This window comes from Gambusia affinis, linkage group LG20 (genome assembly GCF_019740435.1).
Source record: "Gambusia affinis linkage group LG20, SWU_Gaff_1.0, whole genome shotgun sequence".
Taxonomy (NCBI): Eukaryota; Metazoa; Chordata; class Actinopteri; order Cyprinodontiformes; family Poeciliidae; genus Gambusia; species Gambusia affinis.
In genome coordinates, this window is record NC_057887.1 from 13210101 (window position 1) to 13229175 (window position 19075).

General features: G+C 39.4%; 1 protein-coding gene across 1 annotated transcript; it reads left to right on the top strand.

The window, feature by feature from the left end:
* The first annotated feature begins 8117 nt into the window (after positions 1-8117).
* On the top strand, positions 8118-19074 carry LOC122822862 (protein FAM171A2). Its single transcript, XM_044101863.1, has 8 exons — positions 8118-8376; positions 11696-11923; positions 12595-12687; positions 12951-13109; positions 13453-13632; positions 13831-13944; positions 14664-14790; positions 14932-19074. The coding sequence occupies exons 1-8, from the start codon at positions 8289-8291 to the stop codon at positions 16418-16420; spliced, it is 2478 nt and encodes an 825-aa protein (XP_043957798.1). The 5' UTR covers positions 8118-8288; the 3' UTR covers positions 16421-19074.
* The last annotated feature ends 1 nt before the right edge of the window (position 19075 follows it).

Below are 19075 nucleotides of genomic sequence, written 5' to 3' on the forward strand. Positions count from 1 at the left end.
CTGGAATGAAATGGCTTAATTACCTCCACCTTGTGTAGAGCAGTTCTCCAGAGCCTTAATTATTCTATTCAGGTGTGGTGCAGCATAGGCACATCTAAAAGTTGCAGGACTGCGGCCCTCGAGGACTGGAGTTTGAGACCCCTGCTAGCAAGTGCCTACCTGCCTGTCCACCATCCCATGTTACATCTCCACCTGTTGGAAAACAAACAGAAACTTGGATCATCAGCAGAACCTCACACACACTCACAACCAAGCTTAACCTCTGTTGAAACAGCTTCCGTCCTGGTCATCTTTTCTGGCAAAAACAGTACAGACTTTCCATCTCCTGTTCATTCTCTGCCTCAGCTCAGTAAACACTCCCCTTTCTTTTAGCTTAACTGCTCCCTGTTGACCATTTAAAAAAATACTGGACATGAATTACAAGATGTTTTATGAAGGAAATCTTTTCTGTAACAGCAGGACTTCTCCTGTTTCCCACTGTGCATTTCATGCTTTGGTAAGAGGAGCATACTCATAGAAATTAGTTTTGGTTGCTAGAGGCAGAATGAATGAAATTCAGTATGGCTAATCCTTTTAAAAAATGAAGAAACAATAAATAGCAATTTGCTTTGCATTTATTTTTTGACAAGGAGCAGGCACTGAAGATTTTAAAAAATACCAACACCCTCGATAGAATAGTGGTGTACTGTTTTTCTTTGGACAGAGTGAGCTTGATGTTGAGTACCGATTCACTTTAATTCCTTTCTAATACATTAAAGATGGGATTAATGAACTACAAATCCCTCTCTGCCCTGGTTGTTACAATACATGTTTAGTAGTGTTCCAACAGCTTAAATCAGTCTTTACTCCTGGAGATTGATTTAGAGATGACTGTAATCAGTGTGTGGGCATACTTCTGCTAATAGCAGGGCTAATTTTTTATTTAGCACTTTGCTTGCTTTGAAAACATTTAATGCAGTTAGCTTCCCCATGACTAGTTATTTCCAGACAAATTCTAAAGTGCAACATTTATTTTGCTTGCCATTGATTGGCTCTACCCTGACCAAGAACTGAGATAAGTATTGCAGGACTTCACTGACCAATAGAACAGGCAAGGGTAAGACAAGTGAAATAGACAGACAAATATGTGGACTAGGCTACAGGCATAAATCAAGAGACATAAACTTGGTCAGTGTCCAGAAGACAGAAGCCACTGTGGAGTCTTGACAAGGGCAAGACGAGGCAGGGAATTTCAGGAGAAGAGAACTTCGCCAAAGTCAAGCAGGCAAGGAACGCTAGATCTACTTACGAGAAGGCTTTTAAAAAATCTGGCGCCATCGAAAGGAGTAAATCAAGGCAGGGAAGCAGGTGAGGGGAAGGACTTGATTGAGCTGCAGTGAGGCAATTTGCAAATGCAGCACATACACTGATGATTGCAAGGAGAGAGTGAGCAAGCAGACAGACCAGAATCACATTAACGGAACCAACTTAAGGAGCGCAGTAGGAGGCGGTAATTCACAGAATGAATAAATAAAAATACCAGGAGAGCGAACCACGAGGTAACCATACCTGCCCTAGCCAATGTGTCCCCAACAATGCAAACTACCCTGTCTTTAGGTATACAGAATAATGACTGTAATTAGTTCTTCTTCTTGAGTTTATTGGCGGTTGGCAAAAAACGTTCCTGAAAGTGTTTTCTAATTGCTGCTAGCTAGTCTAAAAACGCTGGTTTGGGGAGGACTGGTCTGTGAAGCAGAAGATCGGAAGTCTAAAGCTCCCAGGAGCTGCATCTCGGAGGCAGTGCCAGGTCCACTCAGGTGTACAGCTGAATGGTTGCCACGCGAGACTAAATAAGTTTTCAAGCATGTATGAAAGAATCAAGGCAACACTCAAGGTATGTTGTTGATGATTATAACATGACATAAAGCCCAAGAAATGTATTTTGCATAATACGCCCCGCTACGACTCCTTTACCCTCAGTGAATTTTATTTGCAGCATCTAATCTACTGTCCTTAAATCCATTGGAAGTAGCAGGGGTGTATTTAGTTTCATACCAACTGCATTGATAATCATGAGAACAAAGACTTTATGAGAAGGTTTTTTTCTACACTGTAAATGTGTATGCTGTCCGTGATCATTTGACACCATATTATAATTTTCTCCCTGTCTATATTTGCAACACTTAATATGTTTGAAAACTCCTGAAACACTTCTTCAACATTAAGTTAAATTCAACAAAGTTTCCCCCTCCTGTCTTGTCCAACCTTTTTCATTCTGTTTTTGTTTCAATTTTTGTGAAGCATGCTTGGGTCACTCTAAAGTCACTATATAAATTATTATTAATGCTTAATCTATTGGTCTTCTGATGGTGTGCTCTTTGGTTTTGATAGAGCCTTCTTCAAATGAAGATGATCGAGAAGTGCACTCACTCTCTCTTAAACAGCTCCGTTAATCAGCTGTTCTCTTCAAAACTTCAATCATTCTGTAAATGAATGAAGGAAAAAAAAATTGCTGACAAGAAAAATACAGCTCTCTCTCATCCCGGTTTACCCTCACCATCTGCAACTTCAGTCCACATAGTGACGATTTAATTCAGTCCTGTGCCCAAAAACTGAAGGATGCCGGGAAGGTTTAGTCTTATTCTCACAAGTGGAGTTGATTAAAATTGGTCCAACTAGAAAGAGTTCTACATCGTGAGTGAGTAATATGGGGAGTAGCCCCATAATGCATGGTTGTACTCCCACTCTTTTGTTTCCCTCTCTATCCTCTTTTGCTGCCTAGCAACACAAAAAAGCCAGCACATAATCTAAAAGAACTTTACAAGATGTCCGTATAGGTTCCAGACTACTGCAAAACATGGAAATGAATCATTCCCTTTCTTATTTTAACTTGTATTAATCAAAGGTTATTTATTAAGCTATCAAGACAAAAATAAGATGCGTGAAGATACCACACAAAGATACCCTGAAGAAAGACAAAAAGCAGTTTTCAAATGACTGCTACATTTATTGGAGTAAAAAAGGCTATCCAAGCCAACAGGTTGCCTAAAATAAATTATAAATAAACTGTGATAGGTCACATTTTTGGTCTGATTTTACTACCTTCACCCTGCCAGACCTTCTTATTTAAGCAGAACCTGTGTAAAGGCAACTAGTCATCTGTCTTAAAAAAGTTACAAAGCCTTCTGAGGCTTTGAGATTCATTGGAACCAGAGTGAGAGACATTATCCACAAATGAGAACATTGTGGTAAACCTTCTTAGAAGTGGCCGGCCTTCTAAAATTAACACTTGACTTTATTCAACTAAAGGAACAATGGCATGAATCTGGCTCAGGCTGCAAATTGGACCCACCATAACCATTACAAGTTGACAATGATGACAAGAACAGAAAGAAGGAGAAAAAAAGCCTAAAGTGGTTGGAGCAAACCAGACAAACAAAACAATGAAAATAAAGTCATATTAAAACAGCAAAAAGAATCTGCAACACAATAAAACACAGAAGATCCTAATGTACCTGCTGCCCCCAGAGACACACCAGCTTTTTTTATGCTGTGTACTCACATAAACATAAGAAAGTGTTTAAATAAGACAAAAGAGGAACTTTGGTTTATATAAAATGCAATGAGTGGCAAAAAACTAACACGCCAAAGAGTACATGGCAGTAGCAGCATTGCTTAGAGCTGACTGGAAGATGGACGAAGTTAATAAAGAAAAATCTAAAAGAAAGTCTACTCTGACTGAGCTTGAGCTGTTTAGCAAGAAAAAATGGGTAAAATAATGTGTTAGAAAAATGTCTCTAGATATTCAAAGCTGGTAGAAACTCCAGAAAACCTGTAACTTTATTTTGAGCAAGAAGTTCAAGGGCAAACGAAGAACCTTGATAACGCAAGGCTCTGTATATCTTTGCAATATTAGGAATTACTTCTAGAACAAATTCTTTCTTTACCATACTGATTAAGGGAAACTACTGGTTCGCCGTTTGACTCTGCAGGTGTCCTGTATGCGAGAATATGTTTATCTCAATTTCATTTATGTTTTATATACATAATAGTTGTCGAACAGAGGTGTCAAAAGCTCACACACTGAATTGAGCTTTTTCAACATTCTATACATTAAAGCAGATTTATCCATGGTGTGTGTTTTTGTATTTTGTTTCTACCAACAGTGGGCATAAATCTTTTCCCAGAATTTTCATCCTGCTGCTTGAAGAAGCAGAGAGTCCTAGTAGCACCTCTCCTAGTCCTTTTCAAGCTGTTGTCTTTACGTACTGCATAAGTTACATTTTGGAAAATATTCCATCCATCCATCCATTTTCTGAACACCCTTCGTCCCTAATAGGGTCGGGAGGGTTGCTGGTGCCCATCTCCAGCTGCGTCCCGGGCGAGAGGCGGGGTACACCCTGGACAGGTCGCCAGTCTGTCTCAGAAAATATTCCTCTATAGTAAATTTCATTTACTGCCCTCTTTGTTCCCAGCCACCTCCTGTCGAAAGGAATTCGAATCAACTCTCGCTGAGAGACTTCCTCACTCTGGCAGATGTTCTCCTATTAATCCAGAGCTCTGCTTCTGAGACTTCTCTGTGGAAAATCTTCTGTGCACCCTCTCCTGAGTAGGAGAGGGTGCCAACCTTTCACAAGCTGTTTTTCATCAGACTCATGATTGGACTCCCCAAAAGTATTCAGTCTGTAAGTGATATAAAAAGCAGACTGTGGGTCTTAGCATGCAGAATTGACACTAATTAAAGTTCTCTACAATAAGTCCACCAGCTCACTTTAGACAAAATCCACAGAGTTTTATAACTGGAGCTGCATACTTGATCAACTGGCCGTTTTGTTTTGTTTTGTTTCTTTTTGCAGGATCTTTTTTAGCTGGAGTTTGGGAATCTGATGAAGACAATCAACAGTTAAATTTTTGATCATTTACAGTACAGACCAAAAGTTTGGACACACTCTCTAATTCAATTCAATGAGAAGGTGTGTCCAAACCTTTGGTCTGTACTGTAGATCACAGGTGTCAAACTCCAGTCCTGGAGGGCCACTGCCCTGCAACTTTCTTTTTTTCAACCATTTTCAGTCATGTTTTAGGCCATTTTCTGTGTTTTTTGTCTGTTGAACTATTTAATCCTGAATTTGTCTAGCAAAAATAGATGCCTGGTGAAAGGCCAGAAGCCTAAATAATTACTCCTTGAAGTACAGCAGGCCTTCGGTACTTGGGTCTGGTGACACTGGTTATAAAAACCCATGACCTCAAACAATCAGGCGTTGTTCTCCGTTCTGTGCTTTTATATGTTGTTGCTTCTTTTCACCAGTTTTAAGAAAGGAAAAGACCAAAATGGTTCATTTTGCACAGATCAGTTTACTTTTGTGCCAATTCACGACAGAGTAATGCGATGTACAGAATCCAGTTTCCTCCAAACTCAGTTTAAAGATTTGTTGGGGTTTTGTCAGCCTATTTGCTTGCATTTTAGCTTTTTTACAACTTCACACATCACAGCCCAAGCATTGTAAATGTGCAAATGTAAAAAGTGTTTAATAGTTTGTTTTTTAACTGCAAGGTTTAGTTGCTATGCATTCACGAGGGTAAATAGTGTTTTGTTAATATTCTAATGCAGTTACATGCTGCGTTTGAATGTTCTACATTAGTTTTAGGACATCGTGAGCTGCTTCATCAACAAACAACAGCTCCAGTAGCATTTATAGACCTGGAAAGCTGCAGTGTCTCCAGCTATAAAAGCTCACAACCAATTTCTCAAGTCATACTTCTCTCCTTGCTCCCCACCCGCCAAACAACACACAACATAAATTCATCAGCCCCTCATACCAAACACACTGCTCAGTTACATTAATCTCACTGTTGTTGCAAAATGTTTAGCTATAGCGCTTCCATAACTGGGCCCACAGGTCTCGATATAACCACAGGGTATCTGGCTCGGCTTGGCTTTTGTCATTTTGTCAACAAATGAATGCTTTGTTTTTTTTATTATGGATGGAAAATTAATTTAACAGGGCCAGCATAATAAGTTGGCCAACATAAGCTGTGATCTCCCCTTGCTTTTGTTTTTATTTGTTGCATTTTTGTGGTTTCACTGACTGTGGTCAGGACAAGTTGATGAGTGGAGCTTTCTCCTTCATACTTCAGACCCATAGCAGAACCACAGAAGCCCACACTTGAATATAAAATTTGCTGGTGGACATGTCTTAAAAACCCTTTCTTAATCCAGAGTCACACTTCGTTCCAGGCGTGGATGGCAAACAGGACGTGGTGGAGTTATCCTGGGAGGGTCGTATAGAAAGGGAGCTGAGATCATAGGTTAAAGACTTCACAGAGGAGAGTTACGAGACCACACATGGGGAAAATGCAACTGTCTGGCCCTCAAGTTTAAAATAAAAGTCACATTCAACAAACAAGCAAAAAACTGATTTTTATTAAAGAAACTGATTTTTATCAGTTGTTATTGCATTTTAAATCTGTGAACATCAGCTTTAATTGAAACACTAACTGAAGTACATAAATAAAATGTGGCTCTCAAGTCCTATACAAACACAAGTTACAGGCAGCCGTCACAGCTAACCATGCAAAACATGTTGACTCAAGATTTTTTTTATTTTCCAAGATCTTTCTCTGTTGTTTAGAATGATGTTGTGGGAATTTTATTCAGTTTTTTCTGCAGGGAAAGTCAACTAATTATTGCTGCAGGGAAAATGGACAGAGCTAAATACAGGATGATCCTGGAGGAAAACATGGAGCCTACAGAAGATTTCAGACTACCTATTCTACCTGTGTGATAGTTTCATAATAAATATTTTTGTCCTAAATGATATTTTTCCATCTTGTACATAATAAAGTGCCCCACCAGCCCTTCAGTGATAAAAGATATGAAACTTTTTACCATTGTTTTCATGTCGTTAACTTCTTTTTATTACATTTCATTTTCCTTGAAATGCATCTGTGTAGACCATCAGCTAAATACAGAAGCAGGAGGAAAGATTAGCAGATGAAATGCTCCAGAGACCAGTTCACAGGTATTTTTCTGACTATAACTCCCCATAAATACGTATACAGCAAGATTAAAATTTCTGCACAAGATGGATATTTAATTAAACAGTAAAAATGATAAATGTGGCAACCAGCTTGTTATGTTGAGTGGTTAAACCAGGCATAAAGAAAAAGAGATTGGAGTGGAAATACAGCATTAAATACCTTTCAGTCTTTTTAATGTGAGTAACAGACCACGGATGGAGGTTTCAGTGACTTTAATCTGATACTGAAATCAGTCAAAAGCAAACGGTCTGCTGCTCACAATGGCTGCATATGAGATAGGCTTTAGTTATGAATTTTACCAATAGCTCTTCAACTTACATCAGTCAAAAAAGTGACAAGTCATAATAAGACTATTTTATTAGTTTTTACATTTTACTCTCACTACTCTCATTTACAACATTTTCTTTAAATTTCAGTGTGTTGGTTTTTAAACCAGTTGAGAGGAAGTGTGGGTTCAGTTGTTGTTGTTCTCTTTTTTTTTTTTTCAAATTAACTGAACTTTTGAAAACATCAATGGTTACAATTGCTCATACCCTGACACAATTGCATCCTTAGTGATGAGCCACATTTGCCTTATAAAAACTAACTGTTCCTGCTGGTTGCTCACGTCTTTTGACCAAACATTTTCCTTTTTTTCAACTTTTGGTTTATGTGCTTGAGTTCAGCAATCTGTGGAAAGCCAGCTTCTTTAATGATCTCTTGTGACTAAACACCACCCCTTGTGGAGAGTATCGGTGACAGTCAGTTGGATAACTGTTCCCCATTATTGTAAAAGTCATAAAAAAGAGCCTAAAATTTGAATTAAAAATCCCTTTTTATTTGCCATAATCTAGATATTTTTATATTTTTTTTGTTTTGGAGGAAGGTATTTTATCTGCAAGATGCAATCCTCAAAATCACGCTATAATGCACTAAGCAGTTAAAAACGGTAGGCACATACCACTTTTGTAAGGAATTTAAATACGTGAATTTTACTTCTTAACTTGAATTGCTGAAATAACTTCTCTTTTGGCGGTATTCTAATTTATTGAGATGAGCCTGTAAATTATTTTGAACCAGCAGTCTTGGATCTGTGCAGCTATTCCCCTGCAGATCAGCAGAGGGAAACATTTCTCTTTTTGCTGCCACCTCAGACAATAAAAACAAGGCGAAGCCCACACAGGCGGCAGCATCTCAAGCCTAAGTCAAGCATCCGGGAATCGACTGAAGAGGGGGAGAAATATGGACGCACGGCCGCCGATCTGGGAAAGAGAGATGTAGCTGCAAAGATGCCGCCCCACCGCATCTCCTGTTTGCTCCTGTTCTTGTCGGTTTGGGAGGCGCTGGCCAAATCTCTGCCGGATCAGGGAGCATTTGGTAAGCTCGGCGGCGGACAGGGGGGATGCAGCACAATGAGATGGGAGTGGTTGCTTGTTTTATTGCTTTTGTCGACAAAAGAAAAAAAAGAAAAAAAAATCTCGTCGATGTCTGCAGCGCTGCGTCCCCCTGACTTCACGTTGTCTAAATAGGAATTAGATTATCAGAGAGACGATTGCAAACATTGTTGTGTGCGGCCTGAAATGCTCTTTAATGAACATGGAATTGAATGACAGCGAGGCCGTGCTGGAGTTGGCTGCAGTGATTGGACTGAAACAGTGTGGAAATGTGAGGGGTTTTTTTCCCCTGAGAGCACAGGCCTGCTCCTTCACAGGCAGGCCTTCATGCTGCTCATTGTTGCTGTGCACACTGATGACAGAGAGATCAGGAGGGGCTGAGAAGCTGGAAATGTTTAGGTCATCCAACCAAACGTCTTTCTGTTTCATAAAATAATCAAATATGCTTTGCTGCAGGAGGAAAAAGGAAAAAAAAAAAAACACTGGCTTTCTCTGTAAATAGAACAAAGCCTGGAAAAGAGAATCTTCTCTACTGTTGTTATGCTGATGTACATTTTGAAGGACATTATGTAATTGCTGTGCATTATGCATGCCCGGAGCTGTTTTGAGATGCATGGATGGTCACAGACTGTCTGGAGGAATTGAGCTACCCACACATAGCCTCTTTTATAGTGTTACAGTGTTGTTTATATTTACCTCAGTTTTTAAATTAAAGCTTAGTTCTTTACAACCACCTTAATTTATTGAATGGAGACTTTGACTATAAAATGTTACAGAACATACTGTTTAATTTTAGATCACATGATGAGTAGCATAAAAATATTTCATAGAAGGCTGAAACTATTTTCTTAAGGTGCATTTAGCTGATAATTTTATCTAAGTGTTTTGTTGAATGAAACTCAAAATTTCTGGCTACTGTAGAGCTGTACAATATCAAGAAAATATGTCACTGCAATATTGCAACCACAGTATTGCTGATGATCAATCCACATTTTTCGGGATCTTTTTTTTAATTTACCATTACACAATGTCATTACTTCTCTCAAAGAGTTTTAGCAACTCAGACACTAAGAATATGCATCAGATGTGGTCATTAGAACCCATCCAACTGCACAAATACATTATTGTTATATGGAGTGTTCTTAAAGAATGAAAAATAAATCCTCTCAAATATTGCATCCAATAAAAAGTGTGCTGGTTTTCTCGCTTCCTGTTGCAGGCTCCTGTGCAGCAGTGCTCATCTCATGCACAACCAGAAACTGGACATTTATTTTTAGTGGTGTTATCTTCACTATTGTTCTACTCTATATCAGTACCTAACATCTATAAAAGTTAAAGTCAAAGCATAACCTTCATGTGGAATAGCTTGTCATTTAATTTAAATGTGTATGACTGTATCTGTTTAATGCTCAAACTGAAACATTTCTATTTTAATAGTGTGATGCTGCAACATGTTCTAAAGTGAATGTAATTTCTTCAATTGTTTTGCGAGCACCAGTTGAATCCAGATATTGTTTTTATTTAAGTTTGTTCATACACTGACGCATATTATATTTGGGCCAAGCAGGTGACTGTAATATGAGTGAAACACAATTCCAGTATAGAAAAGAGCTCAAATAGAATATGACATGTTTGAGCAGGTGAACATGCAGGGGTGGAGTTGTTCATACACGCCCAATTGTCCAGGTGGATTTACTTTTCCCTGACTTGTATAGGTTGTTTACTGTGTTTTGTGAAGTATTGCAAGTAGTTGGATTTAAGGTAATTACAAATAAAAAATAAAAATTGTTAAAATTCACAATTTGCCTTACCATGTTTACATTTAAAGCAATATTAACGTTAACTGCAGTGCTAACATTGTAATACAAGGACATTTCTTATCCCATTTCAGTGTCTGCAGTGCTTTATGTTGCTCTGAATAACAGCTGAAGGGCTTTTGAAAGCGAAAATCTCCACTGTGTGACACTGTGACTCAGTGTTTATATCAATGGAGCTGCTTTAAGCCAGTTTTTCAAGTGTAGAGCCCAGACTGAGGAAATCCTCTCCAAACACATACACAAGGGGGCCTTTATAGATCCAAGTATGCTAATGTGTTACAGAATTTAGCCATGTTCAATGAAAAACAAACACACAGTTACCAACACACATACATGCTATTTATGATTTGACTGACCCAGTGGAACTGATAGCATCACATTTTATTCTTGTGCTGAAGGGTTTTTGATGACCACAGCTTGTTGCGACACAGAAACCTATTGGAGTGAGGAAGCACAACAGGGCATCTTTGGGAGAGTCGGAGTGTAACCATAGAAACAGTGTGACCCATATTCACGATATCCAAGGGGCAGGATGAGAAAGTAAATGTTTCAGGGTTGAAAACATGATGAGGAGATTTGTAGAGGGTGTCTGTGATGACATTCCCTTTGGGAAAGTAATCCATCTCTACTGGAAGTGATGGCAGCTAGATTTGCTCTTTTAAAATATGTTCAAGAAAACATAAATTTTTGACCAATTTCAAATATATATGTTTTCATGTAATTTTTTACACTTCCAAATAAAAAAAGAGCCTCCTGTTGTTACATGTATTCAAATCTTTCTTCAATATTACATTGAAAACACAAAGTGTTTATAAATTGCTAAACTGTTTTTGAAGTTGGCTACATTAGCCTTTAGCTAAGTCAATAATTTTATCAAAGTCTTTTCAAACATACAGATAGTATAAATATACTTTTAAAGGTTTAGTTCTCAACTGATTTCTGTCATATTAATCTCTACAAATGTGTTTCAACTGCCAACATAAGATGTTGCTCATCTCTTCTTCAGTTTGTGGGGCCAGCTGTGGCTCTGTGGGTAGAGTAGTTGTGATCGGAAGGTTGTAGGTTTGATTATGCCATTGATGTGCCTCGGGGCAAGGCACTGACTGAACTCCAAATTATGTATTGGTGTATAAATTTGTGAGTGCGAATGGGTGAATGTGACTCTAGTGTAAAGTGCTTTCAGTGGTCAAAGTGATTGAAAAAGTGCTACATAGGTTCAGTCCACTTGGATTTGGAGGTGCAGTCTTATAGTAATATATTAGCAAATTATATGTGGTCTCAGAATTCAGAACATAATTACACTTCATAATCCTGGTAAAACTTTAGGACCTCAATAAGTTAAGTCAGGCAGATTAATGAGACTACAGGAAAGTAATTAAAGCTTATGCCCTCCAGTGGATTTGGTTTATTTATTTCATGTACTACTGTCAAGACATTTAGTTAAAAAAAAATAATAATAAAAAATTATATATTTTTCTCTTGCAGAGGTGCAAGTAAAAGTCCAGGTTTTTGACAACAGTGACCTCTCACCGTTAGCAGACGCTCAGGTCGAAGTCCAGGGGAATCAGACGCTTTTGGCATCCAGCCATGCCGGCAGCGATGGTGTGGTGAGACTCAGCTTCCTGTACAGAGCAGGCACCTGGGTCATCATCACAGCCTCCAAACGGGATTACATCACCAACTCAGTGCCCTGGCACTCCAGTCGGATCCCATGTAGGTTCACAACTTCAGCACAATGCCTCAGCTTTGGCTTAAAACATTTAGGGCTTTAATATTAGTAGAAAATATTGGATTTTTGTTAGTGTAAAATGTGCTTTTACACAAATGCAGCTGGTTGAAAAAAACTAATTATCAGAGACTAATTCCACGGTTGCAGGAAATGTGCAATCCAGGCTTATAAATAGTTTATCTCAGTCACAGCTGCTGTGTATAAATTAGTAAGATAGCGTATTTCACACTTTGTGCATAGAACCCAGAAAACACATCAGTTTGTTTGTGACAATGTTGTCATTCCCAGAGCTATTCATGTTTCTAAAGAGTAAATAGGACTTTTGTTGAATTAATTGTACTAAATCAGTCAGCATCACTGTCCAACATCACCTTGCAGTAATAACTATTGCTCCGTAGTTTCCCTGATATATTTCAAAATGTATAATATGTAGCTTCATATAATCGCCTTTTAAAATAACGAGTAAGAAAACAGCAAATACTCACTGCTTTGATGCAGGACTCAAACACTCAGAATTTCAAGTTTGACGCTCTTGCTTCACCTTGTTGGTTCAGAAAGAAGGAATTTTTTTAAGTTCAAACTTATTTATTGTTTGTGGTTTTGTCTTCTATGTATGAATGTGTTAATTTCCCTTTTGAATATCTCTCTGTTTCAGTGTACGCCTCAGTCAGCCTGTACCTCCTCGTTGAGAGGCCAGGAACTCTCATTCTGTACGATGACATCCTGCAGGTTTTGTCTGGATCACCAGGTAAGGAACAATTAAACATTTGCTTGTCTTAATATGAATACTATATTTTAATGACTCTGTAAAAAAAGAAGAAAAAAAAGCATCTTTAAAACCACTATTTTTATGCATAGTAATTGGTCTGTATTATAAAATACATTGAAGTTTGAGTTTGTAACATAAAAAGACAAACTATTCTACTGTATGGATTGTGTCTGATATTGTTCAGTAATGCCCTCACAGATGAAAATCCTTCCACTATTTTGAAGCTTTTAAATTTTCTCCAGGAGCTCGAAACCAGCCGCTGGTTCAGCTACAGAGGAAATCCATTCAGCTGCCTTCCAGCTCTAACTACACGGCATTGTCTGCAACTCTGACCACAGCCAGAAGTCAGTATGAGATTGGTGGGTTCCCATTTCTTTTGGGCCAGGAGACCAACAGCTCAGGTTAGTACCTGCATGTTTTGTGTTTAAGGGTGTTCCTCGAGTCTTTAAACCAGAAAAGCAGGTAGATTTAGGTTTATTGTTAAATTACGTTTTACAAGCTGAGGAACCCATGAATGTTAAATCTAAATATAGACACTATTTACTTGGCACAGCCTTTAAATTGAGAAAAGTTACTGCAGTTTGAAAGGCAATGTAACTGGCTTTCAAACTGCAGTAACTTTTCTCAATTTTCTCTTATGTGTATGTCATAGAGTTCGAAGGAGACACCCATTATGGAAGGCTTTCTACCATAAACTCATCCAACATAGAGTCAGTGCTGATGTTAGCGATATTTTCTCTTCAGGTGCAGAAACGGGATGGGCAGACCTGACAGCACTGGCAGTGGTCAGCATCCAGTTGTTTGATAAGGATGGCAGTACGATCCAGGTCTCTGATCCGATCCACATCTCTGTACCGCTGCCGTCTGACACCCGAAACAGGATGGCCACGAGTGTCCCTACTTGGCTTTATCAGCCAAAGACGGGTAAAGAATACACATAAATCATAGAAGACTAGAGCTGACAGGAGGTTATGTAACTCTCCTGAAATAGAAAGTCTTATTTAGACTGGTGAAACTACATAGTCCAAATATTTGCTAAGGTTTGGATGAAACATTTGATTTTTACAAAATTAATGTAATGATGAAAATATTGTGTTTTGTTCTTTTTTGGGGGTTTTTTAGGATTGTGGGTTCGGAATGGGACTGGCTATGTTAAAAAGGATGGGACACAGTTTGTTTGGAACGTGGTGGTTCCTCAGATGGGTTACTGGTTGGCTGCCTTTCCTTCATCTTCAGGTACACACATCAGCAGAAAGTTGGATATCTTGAATCTGTCTTTTGGAAACTGTTAGTGTTTTGTTGCACTGTCAGTGTTTCCAAGATAGAAATGTTTAGCCTTTATTGATTTTGCAGCATTTCCCTCAGTTTACAGAGTCTGTATTTATATATGACTGATTTCAGTCTTAGTTTTTCATCTGAGAAAGCTTTTCAGACTTACACCAACAGTACCCTATCACTTTCATTTTAGTGCTGTAGGTGCCATACACAGGACTATAGGAAATACCTTTAGATTAATTTAGCTATTGATTATCCGACCACTTAGGGGCACATGTACAGCTTTGAAATTTAATTCCTACATGGTCAGTTGGGGGAAAAAATAGAAAAATGGGTTACTGGTTGGCTCGTTGTCACAGAAAAATTATTTTCTGTGACAACGATGTCACACGAAAAAAAACAAAAAACACTTTGATTCTCCTGAAGCAACCGGACATTGTGACTTTTATGGCCAGGATCCTGATATACATGGACTATTCAAAAGAACAAAGCATCACACACACATACCTCAAAGATTTGAAAGTGTTACATTTTTCACAATGTATCTTAGTTTCCGTACATGTAGACACATGACATGTGATTTTTAGTACATCAACCTTCATGGTAATATAAGAAATCACTGGACAGCAATGGAATATATTCTCTGTTATAAGATTAAATGTTAATAAAATGTTTTGCAGGTTTTGGTCTTTCTCATCCTGGTTTGAGGGACATCACCACCTACCACACCCTCTTCCTGTTGTCCATTCTGGGTTCACTAGCTCTGCTGGTGCTCATCCTGCTTTGTGTGCTGCTCTACTACTGCAGGTGTGGCGAGCGTAGGCACAGGTCTTACCTTTAGGTTCATATTTGCAGAAAAATTTACAAATGCAAAATAGATAGTTTAACATGTATATTGCTATACATAAGACATTTTTTGAGTTCTGATTTCTAACATTTAATTTCCAGACGAAAATGCCTAAAACCTCGGCGACATCAAGGCAAACCCCACTCATCCAATCTAAATGGAGCTAAGAGAGACCAGGGAACATCAACTTCACGTCTGAATCTTATCTGTGGAGGCCATGTGGAATCAGGCCCCTCCATCGACAAATCTGATATGTCTCCATCTCGAGAGTACCAGAATTCAAGAGAAGACCTGACCAAGCATGTTCCAGCTCACATGCTGCGACATGCCAAAGGGAAAAGCACCTCAGGTTCCCAGCGGGGAGAGAGCTTCCCCATGAAGGTTACGCGTGCCACTGAGACCAACAACCTGGACAACCCTTTACTACATGAAGACTACAATCGAAGCTACAGCCCCAAGGAGAGCAAGGAGTCTGAATACCACAGACATCACAATGCCAATGACAATCGAGGATACTCGTCCGATCCCCCGTCTCCACCTCGCTTCCAGGGATATGTACCAAGTCAATCTGACAAACCTCCAGAATATTCAGCAGCAGCAGCAGATAGTCTTGCCAGACCAACTTCTCTTAACACCCAGCCAGGTCAGATTATCTTCTGCAGCTCCATCGACCAGATGAAGGAGAACATGTACAGGAGCATGGTGCCAACCCTGGTTATCCCGGCACACTACATGCGTATACCTTCTGAGTTCTCCGGTAAGGATGGGAAGGATCAAAAGGACCAGGACAAAGATGGGACACAGATGGGAGGAGGGCAGCAGCAGTACCACCACCACCACTCCCAGAAACAAGGACAGCAGCAACAAGGTGGATCTCAGGGTGACGACTCTGAGGAGCCAAGCTGGGCCTCTGACTCCTCCGGTGGAGCTGTGACCATTCCTGTGCTCTTCAACGACTCAACAATGGCTCAGATGAATGGGGAACTGCAGGCTCTGACGGAGAAGAAGCTCCTGGAGTTGGGGGTCAAACAGCACCCACGAGCATGGTTCATCTCCCTGGATGGACGCGCTAATTCTCACGTCCGCCACTCCTACATCGACGTCAGCAATGACCTCAGCGGTGGCGGGTTTGGAGGTGGCTCCAGTAGCGCTCAGCGAGATGTGAACCTTGAGCCTCCTCTTGAATCTCAAGAGAGAAAATCATTGGGCAATCGTAAAGGAAAGGATGAGCGCTGGGGGACAGGAGGACGGAAGGGCCATGGCGTCAGCAGCGGCAGTGGAGGTGGGAAGAATTACTCCAAACTTGCCTACCCCGACCACAGCGAGCCCAGCAGCAGCGAGGGACGCCCAGTGTCACCAGAAGAGAATTCCCTCACTCCTCTTCTTGATGAAGGGTCATCCTCACGTGGATCCACCATCCCCAGAAGAGGTCGCAGCCGAGGGAACAGCAGTCGCAGCAGCAACAGTGAGAATCGCCGCGACTCTATGACGAGCCCTGAGGATGATCCCGATGACAAAGATGAGAACAAGAAGAGCCCCTGGCAGAAGATTGAAGACAGACCTCTCATGGTGTTCCACCCTAGGAAGTGAAATTTTCAAACTTCGTAAACTCTGGATCTTTGATGAACTTTGAGTTGGACTGAATTTTCCCTTCAGGAAGATCCCATTAAGCACAACCACTGCTTCATTGGGCCACTTTCTGGTTGTTGTTTGACATTTCTGATGATTGTCTCAGTTGACCCCTCTGATTTCTGCTGATTCTGTCCAGTTTATTGTGTATCCTGTGACTTCACTGAACCATCATCTGAGCCATCCCTAATGCCGACTGTGGATATAGCCATTTTGTAGAGTGAAATGCAAGAATAGAGCACTTAAACTTTGATGACTGATTGATACTTACCAAATATAACCACACGGATTACTTGTTTTATGGGATTTATTTTCATGTAGCTAAATTAAATCCCTTGCATTGATTCTAAATTCACTCAAAATCTCACTCTTTTTCTAAATAGTGATTAGAAAAGGATTGTATGAAGGAAAGAACATCTGAAAGACTGGAGAAGTCTGAAATGTGTCACATTTCTCTGAAGCACCTGTGAACAAATGTTTTATTTACATCTTTTTGAGAAGAAATAATTTCTTCTTCCTCCTTTACTGTGTTAATGTATTGTGGTCTCTTGTTTAAATCGTACTGGTTTGAAATTTTAAGCATAATCTTAAAGTCACCCTTTGTGTCACTGACTTATCACAGTGATGTACTGTACAATTTGCCAAAATGTCTGCCTTTCTCCTGTTGAGATTATTTTGGCCAGCAGAACCTTTTTGTGTAAATAGACCCTCAGACATTTGAGTGACAATTTGTTATAGAAAGATTGCATGCATATGAATGTATGAAGTTATCAGAAGGCACCAAAAGCCCCAGTTCTACTGTTCTTTAGGCTCCTGTGCAGCCAGTCCCTAATCGCCACAATATGTCTGCAACTCAGCAGAACTGCTAATTTACTTGAAAATTCACTACTGAGATACACACAGTGGATTGCATACAAGGCCTGTACCACTTCTCTCCTGTAAGTGCCTTCTTTCACATAGAATTGAGTGATAGGCATGGTTTATAAAATGCAGTTAGTTGTAACCTAAACCACTCTGTCGAAATCGACAGGCACTGATAAGCACACTGCATTGAGGTAACAACATGTGACACTGAGGAGCATGCCTGCCAAATCTGACAGTTTTTCTTGTGGCTATTCTATCCTTGGATATCTGACACCTTGTAATTATCCTGTTTTTCACCAAACTTGTAAATGTTCTGATGAATTCTATGAGATTTTATGTGTATAAAACGTGCATGTAACATGTAGTATAGGGTGTTTTTATTGAAACCTTTTCAAAGATGTTAATGAGGATATTTGGCACAAAACATCACCGTTGCAGTGAATTCTGTTGCCAAATAAACGAGGATACAATAACTGTCCCTAAAGAGATAGTTATTTGCTTTTTTGGTGGAATTGTGTGGAAAAATCTGAAGCTGTACTATCTTGCTGTGGGCAGCAGCCAGAGCAAATTCGGCTTGAAAAATCAGAGAAATTCAGATAGAAAGGTGAAGTTAGACCCTTCTATCTGATAGATATAATCAGAGTAGAGCTAATAAATGTTCACAATTAAGCAAACAGCTTAGTTTTAATCATAATCAATTAATCTATTTGAGATTAAGCTAATAACTACCCAGGGTTAAGAAAAAAGCTAATTTTAGCCAAAGAAAGAGCTACTGGGTCAATTTTACATCCAAGTCAAGAGAATGGTTAGCAAGTCCAGCTAAAATAAACTCAGCTAACACTTACCTAAACTAAAAATAGCAGCTATCCAAAATCAAGCTAGCAGCTATTCAAAGGCCACTGCTTCCCTACCAAGTAGCACAAGGCAACTGTTAACTTGACTATTCTTTTATTTATTTTTTTCCCCCTGATTTTCCTAACCAAGACCGATTTGAGTGCTTTCTACTACAGGTAAGCTACTGACTGCATCCGCTTTCTCCACACACCTCCATTGAAAAACAATCTCTTTAATCTTGCTGTAACAAAATTTACTTCCGGTCATAAATGTTTACAAGAACAACATACTGACCAACATGCTCCCGCTGTTACAAGCATCACTGCCTATGATTCATCAGCAACTGTGAACGTAAAGACGTTTTTTGTTGTTCGTTTGTTGCAGAGTTATCGACTGAATGCATAAATATTGTTGGAAAAGTCATGCTGGAGGGTTTTCGCCATCCGCCTGCTGTTCATATGCTTGTGTCAGATGCCTACAGTACAAATTGAAAATGCGATGTAATTATAGGGAATAACCACAAAATCTATCTAGCTGACTTATGTTGTTCACTTGGTAAATGTAAAGGTTTTTTAGTATTTGGACAAATTATGAATTTTTATAAAGTGTGAAGTTGTGGCTTTCTTTGCCTAAGTTTCTTTTACACAGAAGTTGGGTTTTTTTAAGTTAATGCAGATAACTTGCCTCCCAAAAAACATTGCAAATGATTCACACAACTGAATCCTCTATGGAGACCCTTTCAAGTGCAGTTCACTTTGTTAGATTTTGTGCATATGAGGGTGAGCAGGTCAGAACTGTAGGCCATCATCCTGTGCACTAAATCATATGCATAATACACCTGGTCAGTTGTTTGTAAACTGTAAAATTGATCCTTTCTGTATATTAGACAAGATACAAATAAATTTGTTCCCACATTAC